Source organism: Muntiacus reevesi, chromosome 1 (assembly GCF_963930625.1).
Source record: "Muntiacus reevesi chromosome 1, mMunRee1.1, whole genome shotgun sequence".
NCBI classification, from domain to species: Eukaryota; Metazoa; Chordata; class Mammalia; order Artiodactyla; family Cervidae; genus Muntiacus; species Muntiacus reevesi.
In genome coordinates, this window is record NC_089249.1 from 161811182 (window position 1) to 161825471 (window position 14290).

At 45.9% G+C, this 14290-nt stretch overlaps 1 protein-coding gene and 1 pseudogene across 1 annotated transcript; one reads left to right on the forward strand and one right to left on the reverse strand.

The window, feature by feature from the left end:
- Nucleotides 1-946: 946 nt before the first annotated feature.
- LOC136151319 (52 kDa repressor of the inhibitor of the protein kinase pseudogene) lies at nucleotides 947-3298 on the reverse strand (annotated as a pseudogene).
- A 4386-nt stretch (nucleotides 3299-7684) lies between these two features.
- LOC136151380 (L-amino-acid oxidase-like) lies at nucleotides 7685-14249 on the forward strand. The gene is given in 9 exon segments (XM_065912500.1): nucleotides 7685-7700; nucleotides 9365-9579; nucleotides 10022-10134; nucleotides 11538-11739; nucleotides 12262-12327; nucleotides 12547-12680; nucleotides 13460-13636; nucleotides 13638-13834; nucleotides 13837-14249. Coding segments are annotated over 9 exon segments (1533 nt in total).
- The last annotated feature ends 41 nt before the right edge of the window (nucleotides 14250-14290 follow it).

The window sequence follows — 14290 nt, forward strand, 5'->3', positions numbered from 1 at the left end:
AAAAAAAATCACATTTTATTTAGGTTGAAATAAACTATACAAATTTATTTTCTTCACCAAAAATAATAGCAATATTTTCTGTATTATTCCTAGATAAACTACAAAACACTTATTTTTGTAGGTTTTCTAGGCTTTGCTTGTAAATCAAAAGGAGGCAGTAGATACAGTCATGGAAAAAGACAGAAGAAAACAGACAAATCAGTTGTCAGTATCCATGGCCTCTGATCCTTTCTTGACCATGAAACGGAAGTGTTCAACATATACTTGCCAAAGAGCTTATGAAGAAGTAGGCTCAATAAAGGAATGTAAACAGCAATAACCAGATGTGGAACAACAATGGCAGGATCTTCCATTCAAACTTTAACTTGTTGCTTTAACTTCATTTGATAAAGACAAAATCTACACTGAAACCCTTGTTTGACAAGCTCACACGTTTCTCTTACAGTCTGATAGTTTTCTTAATTGTCCTTTACAGATTTTTAATAGCATACTTAAAACTTCTACTATTCGAAAGTCAATCATGAGCTTCATTGTAACATTTTACAAAATGTGTTCCTTCCTCCCATACCTCCTCTAATTTTGTTTTTTCAAAGATCTGATAACTTAATACCTGACAATTGGATCCACAGCGATAAATGTAATGTCTAAAATAACTTAACTAAAACAATTCCAAAGTGCCATTAGTAGAGATCACATACAAATGTAACATGGTACTGTCAATGCTTTATTATGGAAAAAGTTAGGTCTCCAAAGCATGGGCATTCAAACAGGCCATTTAAACAGGCAGATTATCAATGACTAATGAACTCAATGGGAGGCCTACAGGTCAAGATATTCAGTGATTACGTGGCCTACCCTTACAATTTTTCTGTAAGACATTTTAAAAATTTCTTACAGGCTTTTTTTCAAATATCAAATACAAGAGAAAGTCTAGGTTAAAAGTCTCTTAGGTATTTTCAATGGTTTCTGAATTATCTGTAGGAAGCTCTGACTTACTTATATAGAGTTTGATATATGTATCGACCATGAAATCCAAATCGTGTTTTATATCAAAATTTATGTTAAGCAAAGCCAAGTTACTTGATCTTTGATATGTCAAAGTGTTCCTCAAGTATGCTTTGAGATGCTTTTGCCCGTTTTCATAGCGTTCATTCTCAACTTTCATCACAGGAAGAATACATAGGACCTTCAGCAATGCATAAACATTAGGAAAAAACAATGTCTGGTAGATGAAGGGCTTCATAAATAGTGGATGGAAGTTCTATATCTTTCCTTCTGTGTTTCCATTTGATTCCCCAACAATGCAGCTCAGCAGAGAGTGTGTCAGGATTAGGTTAAGTCACTTCGGTACATGTCAGCATGGTGCTCCTCTGACGTATTGAATTTGAGCTGTCCCATGACAGAGGGTACCAGGGATAAGCACTTAAGAGCTTTGTGGTGCTGTTCTGAGAATATATCTTTCAGTTCCTGAATAATGTGTTCCACAGGTGGAACACTTAGAGTTTCTTTATAGTAACTCTCAGAGATTAGCTGAGACTCCAGGTTACTGTGCTGAGCTCTGCGAAATTTCCCTGGGAGTTTCATCTGAATACGGTTTGGTTGTTACATCTGTGGCTTCCTCAAACCAAAATTCATGACAAACTTCAATATTTTCCATCATTTCATTTAGTGAATGTAACACTGCAGTCAAGCTACTGGCTGCAAAAAAGACATCAGAGGTTTGCCCCTGAAGACTTTTCCCAAAGGCTCTTGTAAAAGATAAAACATTTTAAAGAACAACAACAGTAACCATGCAATTAAAATCTGTTACCACACTACAGAGCACAAATGCTTGGCCAGCTATACAGTTATTCCATCTAACAGTTGTATCACTATTTATACCATCTAAGCATAAAACAAGGGCTTGTAGGAGGTCCACTAAGATCTCAAAAGCATCATGCCTGCCTGTCCACTGAGAACGGCAAATTCCCTTCAGTTCTTTGCCCCTTTCTTCATTGTTCTGAAAGAGGACAAAAACTACACTTTCAAGCTCTAAAAGCAGCTGTGGTGATTGATGGAAAAAAGAACAAACTTCCTCAATTGTTCCTAATGAGACAGATGCTCCCATAACAGGTACTGCTTTTGCCAACCACATATTTAAGGCGCAGGAAGAGCTGAGTGTGTAGCCTGGGGATATTTCTCTAAACATCTAGAAGCAACAACTTTCATTTGGATGAAAATCCACTAGATACAAAGTAAGCCTGGCCACAACAGTACTCAGTGTTTAATCCCCATTTCTCAGTTATTATAGTGTGAAATTTCATGGCCAAAATTTCTGCATTAGCTTCATAAGGCAGGAAGCCTACAAATTCATCTCTCAGGTTGTGAGCTTCGTCGACAAACCTCACCAACACAGGCAGGTGCTCTTCCCCTGCGATGTCCACCACATCATCAGTGATGATGGAAAAGAAGTGCGAGTCTCTCACTTCCCTGAGGGTTTCTTCCTGAATGCAGCTCTCACAGATCTCTAGCATCTATTTCTGCTGTGTTTCTGAACAGAACAATGTGTTAACTGCTGTTGTCTCAAAGCGCTTTCTCAGAACCTCTTCACCAGAACTGATCCAGCACTCTAGCAGCGCTTGAAAGTTATCAGGAGTAAAAAGACCTTCTGGGATCTCATCAGCTTCATGGCCATCCAGAGGTATGTTTTGTTTTCCCATAAGAATCAAAATTTTAGATAAAGACTTTAAGTATTCTTTGTTTTCCTTCTCTTTAAGAGTTAATATCTTCATCCTGCTCTTCACCCCTTCCTTCTGCAGGGGAATTTTGACCATTGCTCTCATTTATTTCCTTTTGTTTTGATTCCTGTTCAGAAGTTTCATCAACAGGTCAAGGCCTTTTAAAAAGGCCTTCAGAAATTGCCTTTTAAAAGGCCTTCAGAAGTTGAGTCATTAACACTATCACTTTGTTTCTGTTTCAGTGTCTCAATTTCATCTTCACTCAATTCTTTTTATTCGCTTTCTGTGTCTACTATGTGGATTATTCAAATGACTGGCGAGATCGAATACTATTGGTATTGCATTATCTCGGAGAACGGTCCCATAAGGACTAGTTCTGAAGATCATAGAAGTTTCAAAGTCTTTGGCACACGGTCGATAATGTTTATTTAGTTGATTAGCTTTTTATCCTCTAAGTCTGCTTGCCTGCAGTTCACCACCTACTTCTGGCATCTGGCCGGATCCAGCGGGAACCTGAAGAAGGCCAGGTCTGACTGCAAGCTCTTCTGCATGCAGTTGGGGGCCTGTGCAGATTTCGACATCATTGTCTGCCCTACAGCTGGCCCAGCCCTCCCCTCCTCGCCTCCTCAGAGCAGCCTGCCTGCCCATCGGGCCGGGGAGGGAAGAATAGCTCTTTTAATAAAATGTGCTGAGACAATGAATAGTCGCATTCAAAAGAATGAAGTTGGAACTCTACCTCACATCATGTATAAATATCACTTCAAATGGAGTAAAGACTTCAACATACGAGCTGAAAATAGAAAACTTTTAGAAGACAGCAAAGGGTAAGTCTTCATGATCTTGGATTTGGCAATAGTTTCTTAGGACCCCAAATGCAGAAGCAACAAAAGGAAAAATAAGGATTCTTCAAAATTAAAAACATCTGTGCTTCAAAGGACACCATCAAGAAAGTAAAAAGGCAACACATGGAATGGGGCTGCCAGAAATATTTGCAAATCATATATGTGAAAATGATTTTATCTACAATATCAAGAACCCTTGTGCTTAGTCGCTCAGTCACGTCCAACTCTTTGTAACCCTGAGGACTCTTTGTGACACCGTGGACTGTAGCCCACCAGGCTCCTCTGTCCTTGGTGATTCTCCAGGCCAGAATACTGCAGTGGGTTGCCATGTCCTCCTCCAGGGGATCTTCCCAACCCAGGGATCGAAGCCAGGTCTCCCGCATTGTAGGTGGACCCTTTACCATCTTAGCCACCAGGGAAGCCCAAGAATACTGGAGTGGATAGCCTATCCTTTCTCCAGCGGATCTTCCCTGTATTGCAGGCATAGTCTTCACCAGCTGAGCTACCATAAAGAACCCTTACAATTCAATAATAAAGAGACAACTAACCAAATGAAAAAATGGGCAAAGGATCTGAATGAACATTTCTCCAAAGAAGATATACAGATGTCCATTAGGAACATGAAAAGATGCTCAAGGTCACTGATCATCAGCTCAGTTCAGTTCAGTTCAGTCGATCATTCGTGTCTCTTTGTGACCCCATGGGCTGTAGCACACCAGGCCTCCCTGTCCATCCCCATCTCCCAGAGCTTATTCAAACTCATATCCATCAGGTCAGTGATGCCATCCAACCATCTCATCCTTTGTCATCCCCTTCTCCTCCTGCCTTCAATCTTTCCCAGCATCGGGTCTTTTCAAATGAGTCAGTTCTTCGCATCAGGTGCCCAAAGTATTGGAGCTTCAGCTTCAACATTAGTCCTTCCAATGAATATTCAGGACTGATTTCCTTTAGGATTGACAGATTGGATCTCCTTGCAGTCCAAGGGAATCTCAAGAGTCTTCTCCAAAACCACAGTTCAAAAGCTTCAATTCTTTGGTGCTCAGCTTTCTTTATGGTCCAACTCTCACATCCATACATGACTACTGGAAAAACCACAGCTTTGACTAGATGGAACTTTGGTGCCAAAGTAATGTCTCTGCTTTTTAATATGCTGTCTGGGTTGGTCATAGCTTTTCTTCCAAGGAGCAAGCATCTTTAATTTCATGGCTGCAGTCGCCATCTGCAGTGATTTTGCAACCCAAGAAAATAAAGTCTGGCACTGTTTCCATCGTTTCCCCATCTATTTGCCATGAAGTGATGGGACCAGATACCATGATCTTTGTTTTCTGGATGTTGAGTTTTAAGTCACTTATCATCAGGGAAATGCAAATGAGAAAACAATGAAATAGTACTTTACCCCCACTAGGATGGCTATAATCAAGAGCACAGATAATAACAAGTGTCATGAAGAATGAGAAGAAATTGGCACTCTCATTCGTTGCTGGTGGGAAAGCAAAATGGTGCAGTCATTTTGGAAACCAATCTGGCAGTTCCTCAAAAGGTGAAACACAGAACTAACATATAACCCAGCAATTCCACTCCAAAGTGTATGCCTAAGAAAAATGAAAACCTATATCCACATTAAAAGAATGCTTATAGCCACACTGTGTATAACAGCTAGAAAGTGGGAAGCCTGATTGTTGCCGTAATGGTCTGGGAGCAAGTGACGTGAATGAAGACAGAACACGAAATCTGGTGCAATGGGTCAGGAGACCTGCAGCCTCTATTGGACTGAGATGCAGAGTCCACTCTGAGTCCAGATTTTATTCCTAAGTGCAGACTACAAGAATTTTTTTGGTCTTATTTTTCTCAAGACATATTCTGTTTCAATCATGTCCTCCTAAATGTCATGGATTACATTGACATAATCCAGATTTCCTTGTTTTTATCCCAGGCTGTTTCCTTTTGGGGCAAGTCTCAAGAACAATCAGCAAGTGCGTAGGCAGCATTCATGCCTGGTGCCGACCCGGTATTCCAAAGTCTATGCTTTCATGATCCCAGTCATACTCCCTTCTGGGTCTGGCCTAGGGGCTTGTAACAAGGCTATTATTCTAAGAAAAACGTGAAAGATAATTACTAACATAGTTTCTTAATATATGCTGTTTTTCCATATTCTATTTCTGTGGAATTTCTCAAAGCTGAGAAAGTACGTTATTAGGAATTCCCACTACATCAGGTGGCCAAAACCAAAAGATGAATGGATAAACAAAATGTGGTATAAATGGAATATTATTCAGTCATAAATAGAACAAGAGTCAGCCGGAAATGGCTATTATTCAGCCATGAAAAGAAATGAAGTACTGATACATGCTGCAACATGGATGAATCTTAAAGATGTTACGTTTAATGTAATGTTATGTTTAATGAATGGAGCCAGCCACAAAAGACCACATATTGTGTGATTACATTTATATGAAATGTCCAAAACAGGCAAACCCATAGAGGCAGGAAGCAGAATAGTGGATGCCTAGGGTTGGGGGGATGCAGAGAATGGGGGGTGATGGCTAAAGTGTATGGGATTTCTTTTTTTGTTTGTTCGTTTATTTTTAATTGCAGGATAATTGCTTTACGGTATTGGTTGGATTTCTGCCATACATCAACATGAATTAGCCATAGTTGTACACATGTCCCCTCCCTCTTAACCTCCCTCCTATCTCCCATCCTTTCCCAACCCTCTAGGTTGTTACAGAGCCCCAGTTTGAGTTTCCTAAAGAATAATGAGAATGTTTTAACTTAGTTGTAGTAATAGTAGCACAACTCTGTGAATACACTAAAAACTACTGAACTGTTCACTTCAAATGGGTGAATTGTATGGTATATAAATTATATCTCAATAAAGCTATTAAAAATTTAAAGAATCGACAATAGAGTGAGAGCAAGAAAGCAAGAGTCCTCGACCTGCCCAGCAACTCACACGGTTTCTCTTTAAATAATATCATTCTATCTGCTGCTGCCAGCAACTCTGTGATGGAGGAACTACCTCTTTTTAGAGATATTGCAGTTGTGTGACAAACCCTAACTTCAAAAGGAAAGACGGAAACCAGCTTAGGTACCTACCTATGCCAGGCTCTTCACATATCATCTCATTTAATCCTTGAAATACTCTGTAAGGAAAGAATTATTACACAGTTTTACAGATAAGGAAACCCAGGCTCAGAGAAGCATACTATATGTCCTAAGACTTTGAACTCAGTCTGTTTGATTAAATTGCTGGTGCCCTTTCTCCAATGCCAGCCTAGTGCCCAGGATCTGAGTCCTGTGTCCCAGCTGCTGGACATCTGCTCACACTCCAGCCCCCTCCCTAGCCCCAGGCTGCTCCTCTGTGAAGGTTTCCTGCCCCCTTCTCCCTCCACTGTACACAGAGAACAAAGACTAGCACTGATACCACAGCCAGCTGGCCTGATTCCCCAGAAGAAGAAATTCCAGTGCCAGAGAAGCCCGTCTGTGCCTAAGGAAGCCCTGGGGGACCCAGAGGAATGGAGGAAAACACGCACTCCCCACGGCAAATGGGCCAGACCAGAGACTCTACCCTGCCTGCAGAGGAACACCTGAGAGGGGTGGGGAGAGCCCAGCCTTCCCCGGGAACTCATGGCTAGAATCCTCACCTTGGAGCAGAAGGCTCCGCAGTGAGACACCAGCAGAACAGGGACATTCTCTAGTGAGAGCAGTCAGGAGGTCTGGCCTGTGCTGGGAGCCCAGACTCTGGATTTCCAAACCAGCCCAGAGGTTCATTCCCAATCCTACCCCTTCCTGGGAGATGGTCCCAGCAGATTTGGGATGGTCCACCTGGCTCCCACAACCCCTTCCCATCACTGCCTGATCTGAGCTGGGAGAAGGGGCTTTCCCTAGGAAGGGAGATGGGCCAGAAGGAAGATAGGGATGCAGAAGATGAGGCGGGGGGTGGGACTGAGTCACCACAGTCATCTTTACCTGACAGCCAGGCCTTGAGGGCAGGGCTTTTCTGCTTGGCCCAGCCAATTGGCCCCTAGGGTAGCCTAGTGGGATGAGGCCAGTGACTTCTGGGTGGAGCTGGCTCCTCTTTAAGAGAGGGAGAGTTGTACCAGACTCAGCCTGAGCTGCAGGACCATGGTCAAGATGAGAGGTAAGGAGGGTCCCTCCTCTGAATCTGAGAGAGAGACACCTGAGGAAGGAGGTATTGGATGCTGAGACAGGGAGAAGAGCTAGATTGTGGAGTGGGAGTAGGCCGGGGGGTGGGTAAGATGGGTCCAAGAGGGAGTCTGGGCATACAGCCAGGCTAGGGAAAGAGGGGTGGGTTCTGAGATGGGATGGGAGCTAGGTCAGGCGCTATGGATAGGTCCAGGTGAAAGTGAGTCAAGAGGATGCATACAGGTCTAGAGAATGCATCTGGGGGTTGGGCCCACTCAAGGGGAAGGTCATGGGGGCTGAGACAGAATGGCGATCACTCAGCGAGATGGGAAAACCTGTCCCGGGTGGAGAATGGATTCCAGAGGTTGAGGTAGGCCTGGCGGGGGCTGCTGGGAGGCTTGACTCTCTGTCCCATGGGGCATGGTCATGCCTCTCCTCTTTTCTGAGAAGCCTCCCCTTCAGAAGGCTCTTCTGGCATTGGGAGTGTCCTGCACTGGGAACCAGCGGGGTCCCTGCTCCTCCTCAGTGGGTGGCCCCTGAAGACCCCTTTTCTTCTGAGAGCTTCAGCTGTGCTGCCAGGACGAAGACTGGACTAAGGGGATTCTCATCGGCCAAAAAACTAAAGCTAGTGCAGGGGCACTCAGCATGTCACAGCTCCTGGCTGCTCCCTTTAGAGCAACTGACGCCAAGGAAACCACACAGACTCTCTCTCTCTCAGGGTTTCAGACTCTTAGGTGAATATCTCTGTCCTTCAGAATAGTTATTTGTGCAGGAGAAAACTAAGTCACTCTGGACTTATATATTAACTATGGCTTTCAATCTTGACTGCACATTAGAAAACAAAATGTTTTGACAAAAATCCTGTGAGGCTGGAGAAGAACAGCAGGGCTAGCAAGTTCCTGTGGGGCATGAATAGTCGTTGAGAAAGTGATCACAATGTCCCTATTCCCCTTCCCCGAAGAGAACTGTGCTACACACACACACACACACTCTCTCACAAAAAGACATATATCCAAAGAATACAGACACCCTCAGGCTCCCCAGTCCCACCTCATGCTCAAACACAGACACAGAATCAAACACAAGAACACAAACAAGCAAATTCTCCCTCAAACTCAAGCAAATGCACACATATCATTCTCCCTCCTCCAAACACAGGCCAACATGCACTATTTCTACAACATCTCTCACTTTTCTGTACAGATTCATCCATACATTTACTCAGGTACCTACACTGTATACTCATACCCACAACATACTCAATTCACATAAAATCACAAACAATGCAGTTACACAGGACAATGATCACAGACTCACAACCACAGCAACTTTATCATAGACAACCTCACACACACACACACACACGCACCATCAGAAGCAGGCATGTTTACCCTTCAGTAGGAAGCTGCACACAACCAGGATTTTCCAATCACACCTACACACATGAACATTCACAATCATACAACTAAAGCTAGCATAGTTGACACATCATTCATATCCCACACAACACAGACTCAGAAACAATCACAAACACATGTTCACAACCACACATTGGACAGACACTCCTGACCTTACCACTCCCACTTATCCGCACAGACAAGCTCGTCCCAGTTAGGGCAGGGTACAGAGCCCCAGCCCCCATTCCTTTCTCTGCCCCAGGAATCCTGATCTTGGGGCTCTTGTTGGCCACCCCCAGCTGCCTTGGCTTCTATGAGGACTTGGCTAAGTGTTTCCAGGACCCTGAACACGAGTCTATCCTTGTCACAGCCCAGGAGGGCCTCCACACCTCCCCAGTGCCCAAGCGCATAGTGGTGGTGGGAGCTGGCATGTCAGGGCTGACTGCAGCCAAGGCCCTGCAAGATGCAGGCCATCAGGTGAGCTGGTGTGGGAGGGGACTCAATCATTCACCTCCAGTTTGCTTCATTGGGTGAAAAAAGAAAAGGAGTGGGGTTACAGCCAACCCTTGGACAAACGAGCATAACCCACTGGGTCTCTCAGCCCTTAGTTATTGTTCCTCAAAAGCTGCATCCCCTGAGACTTAATTGCAGCTTGTGTTCTTTTGGAAATAAAAGTAGAGAAGGGCTATGCTAGCCAGAAAGGACCAAGAGGTGTTCTGACCCCTGCAACCCTGGAGCCCTTCTGCATCACCTACGTTACTCAGGTCCCTCTGGGAGGAAACCCCACTCTACCCAGTTTAGTTACCCTGCACATTCAGGGACCCACCAGTGGGAATTCCAGAATAGAGCCTGTGACAGGGGCAGGTGGGAAAAGGGAGTATAAGACTCTGGGAGTGACAGCAGCCTCCCTGGACACCAGGTAACCATCTCGGAAGCCAGTGACCACATCGGGGGTCGAGTGATGACATTCAGGAACAAGAAGGAGGGCTGGTACTATGAACTGGGGCCCATGCGAATCCCAAAGTCCCAAAGGTAAGTCTCAGGAGAGGGATGGAGTAAAAGGCAAGGAGGAAGAATTAAGAGGAGTAGGAGGTGGGCTGCTGCCATTGTGTCAGAGCCCTTTCAGACTCACTGTTTCATGGGATTCAATCCTGGAAGTCTCGTCCCCCAGCTGACAGAGATGATTGAGGCTCAGAGCTCAGGGTAACATAGAAAGTGGAAGATCCCAAACTAATAATGACCATTTGTTGCTGTCCGACTCTTTTGTGACCCTATAGGTTGTAACCTGAAAGATTCCTCTGTCCATGGGATTCTCCAGGCAAGAATACTGGAGCGGATAGCCAATCCCTTCTCCAGGGAATCGTCCCAATCCAGGGATCCAACCCAGGTCTCTTGCATTGCAGGCAGATTCTTTACAGTCTGAGCCACCAGAAGCTACTTTAGGCTATAAAATAAATAATAATAATAGTAGCTGTCATTCGTGAACACTTACTACGTGCCTGGCCCTATGCTCAGTACTATATGTGCATTATTTCATTTCACTTTCACAGCCTTATAATGTAATACGCTTATTTTTCCTATTTACAAATCAAGAAACTGGACTCAGAGATATTAAGTGACTGACCTAAGGTTCTCCTAGGAGGAAGTGACAAAGCTCCTCAAAATCAAGGGAGTACTTGGCACCAAAGCATATGCTCTATTTCTAAATCAGAATCTGGAAGAAAACCTGGCCCCCAGTTCTGAGGCTTGTAAGACAAAAAGATCCTTCACCTGATGCCCCCACCACATGCCTCATTTTTTGCCTTAAGTGGAAACTAAACCTGAGATTTCCCTACAAACACTATCCTAAACAAAACCAAAAGTTAACAGTAGTAACCCAAAGTAGGAGTCTTTAGATATGGCCTCAAACTTACTTAGGGCTTCTCTGGTGGCTCAGATAGTTTACCATCTCCTGCAATGCAGGAGAACCTGGGACAGGAAGATCCCCAAGAATACCCACTCCAGTATTCTTGCCTGGAGAATTTCATGGGCAGAGGAGCCTGGTGGGCTACAGTCCGTGGTGCTGCAAAGAGTGGGACACAACTGAGCAACTAACACTTTCACTTTTCAAGCTCACTTAGAACTGGAAATTTAAATTCTGTCTAAAACAAAACGTCCTGGGCTCTGTAGTTGAGCTCTATATGCTGGGATTTCCTTAAGGGTCTTCTTTCAGTCATGGGGAACTACCTACTCCCTGTCTCCCACAGTGAAAAAGCAGGAGAAAAAGAACTAATGCAGCAATAAGAGAAGGCGAGGTTAGAGATGAGGAGGCAGTCAGTCTGGGCTCCCTGGGCACATGAAGAAACTGGTTTTCCTGGAAATAGTTTCTACTGTGAGGTAAACAGAAATGAGGTGTCCCACGGATGAGGGCCATGTTGTGCCTGTGTCTGTTCCAGGTTGGCCCACACCTATGTCAGGAAGCTGGGCCTGAAGTTAAACAAGTTTTTCCAGTACGATGACAACACCTGGTACTTCATCAACAGAAAACGCTACCGCGCCAGGGAGATTAAGGCCAACCCAGAGCTTCTAGGCTATTCCATGAACCCAAGAGAAAAGGGCAAGAATGCTATAAATCTCTTCTACCAGTCCATTGGCAAGGTGACTCCTGCCTCCCCCCTCTCCCCATCCCCCACCACCACCCCCGGGGTCAGGAAAACACAGGTCTGGCCAAAAGTCACCTAGCAAGTTAGGTGACCATCCATCAGGCCACCTTACTCCTACCTGATACTCTTATGATTGGTTATCTTCCTTCTAACACCCCCTAAGAATGTTGCCACCCAAGCCCTCGTGCCCAACTCCATCCCTTCTGTCCCATGTGGACCAATCATCCATTCCTTGATTAAGCAGTAGGAGGAAGGGGAATCACCAGGTAATCCAGTCCTTGGTAATGAATCAGTCTTCCTGGATTGAAGTAAATATTTTCACCTTTAAATTAAATGAAGGAGAGATGGGGGGGGGGGGGAGGGAGAGAAAATTTAGGAGGTGGAAACTCCCTCCCCCTTTTCTCTCCATCTACTTCCTCTTAGTCCCCACCCTCTTCAAAGGATCATCCAGAGAACCCAGAAGTCCCACCTCTGGCCCTATGACTTTCAAGTTGCTACCCCTTCCTCTTCTCTACAGCTCAAAAGCCTGAAAGAATTAAACTGCAGCCACCTGATGTCCTTTTACAATTCTTACTCCACCAAGGTGAGTGAGGCAAAGTCCCAAGACAGGGATGAAAGGGGGTCTGTGCTCAAACTAGACCCCTGGGATTGTCCCCTCCCTACCAGGACCTTCTCCCAATGCCCAAGGCTTCACCTCCCTGGAGTCCCCTCACCCCTGCTTCAACCTTGCCTACCCCAGGTCCCTACTGAGGCCCCTTCCTACATACTGTGCCCTCTACCTGATGCTTCCATCTCCCCACAGGCTTACCTGCTGAAGGAAGGGATGCTGGGCCGAGGAGCAGTAAAGATGATCGGGGATGTAATGAATGAGAATGCTGGATACTACAAGTCTCTTCTGGAGTCCCTTCAGGTTGACATGATCTTCACAGGTAATGAGTAAGGCTGATCTGGACCAGACCTTGAGCCTGCCCCTTTCTCAAACACACAGAACAGAGAAAGGGAACTTTGATTACTGAGTAGGTCCTATGTGCCAGGTGCCATGCTAAGCATTTTCCAAGGATGATCACATTTAATGCTATGATCACTTGGAAGGCAGGGCACTATAATTCAGAGTCATGTTACCAGTGAGGAGGCTGAGGCTCAGAGAAGTCATGCAACTCAGATTCACACAAGCTGGGCAAGGAGCACGTAGGTCTGCAGGACGCCTCCTGGGATGCAGAACTGCATGGTGGCTGAAGCCATGGGCTTTCCAGCTAGATTGCACATGTCATTGTGAGAAAGTCCCTTTTTACTGGGTGTTCATTTTCCAAAGTATAAAAGTAAGCAATGATCCCTCCCTCACAGAGACTAGTTAAGGTGAGATGTGTGACATACATGGACTTCCCAGGTTGCTCAGTGGTAAAGAATCTGCCTGCAACGCAGGAGACCCAAAAAACGCAGGTTCCATCCCTGGGTGCGGAAGATCCCCTGGAGAAGGAAATGGCACCCCACTCCAGTATTCTTGCCTGGAGAATTCCATGCACAGAGGAACCTGGTGGGCTACAGCCCATGGGGTTGCAGAAGAGTCACACACGACTGAGCACACACACATGAAGTATCCACCACCTACTGCAGGAGGCCCGTTTCCTCCCTTTTGGGCCTGGGATCACCGCCGCAACTCAGCAGACTGACTGTACCTCCCACACTCACCCGCTTCCCTCTCTTCACCACTACAGCTTTTCCGAGATCACCGGTAGCTTTGACCAGCTTCCCAAAGCCCTCAAGGCCAGCCTGAAGCCTGGCATCATCCATCTGGGCTCCAAGGTGGAGAAGGTAGTGAGAGATGGGCCTGAGGTTCGGCTTTCCTACCGGACGGGCGAATCCAGCTCTGCCCTGCGCACCCTCACCGCAGACTGTCATCATCTCCGCCTCAGCCAAGGCGACGCGTCTCATCACCTTTGAGCTTCCGCTCTCGCGAGACAAGATGGACGCGCTCGGCTCAGTGCATTATACCAGCGCCACCAAGGTGGTTCTGGCGTGCAACGAGTCCTTCTGGGAGCGGGACGGCATCCAGGGCGGGGTCTCCATCACCGACCTGCCGTCCCGCTACATCTATACCCCAGCCACCGCCTCCCCAGCGGCAGGGGTGTCCTGCTGGCCTCCTACACCGTGGACGACGATTCCCTCTTCTTCATATCCATGAAGCAGGACCAGGTGGTGGATATCGTCCTGAGGGATCTGGCGGCGGTGCACCGGATTCCCAAGGAGGAGCTGCGGCGCATGTGCCCCTTTTCTACGGTCAAGCACTGGTCTCTGGACCCCCTCTTCATGGGCGCCTTCACTGAGTTCACACCCTATCAGTTTGTGGACTATTCGCAGCAACTTTTCCAGCCAGAGGGCCGCATCCACTTTGCTGGCGAGCACACCTGCCTGCCCCACGCCTGGATAGACACAGCCACCAAGTCCGGCCTCCAGGTAGCCCAGAACATCCAGGCTACCGTGGGCAAAGAGAACACCGAGAGATAGAAGACCTTCACCAACAGTCACAATCATTTCTAACCCTAAGA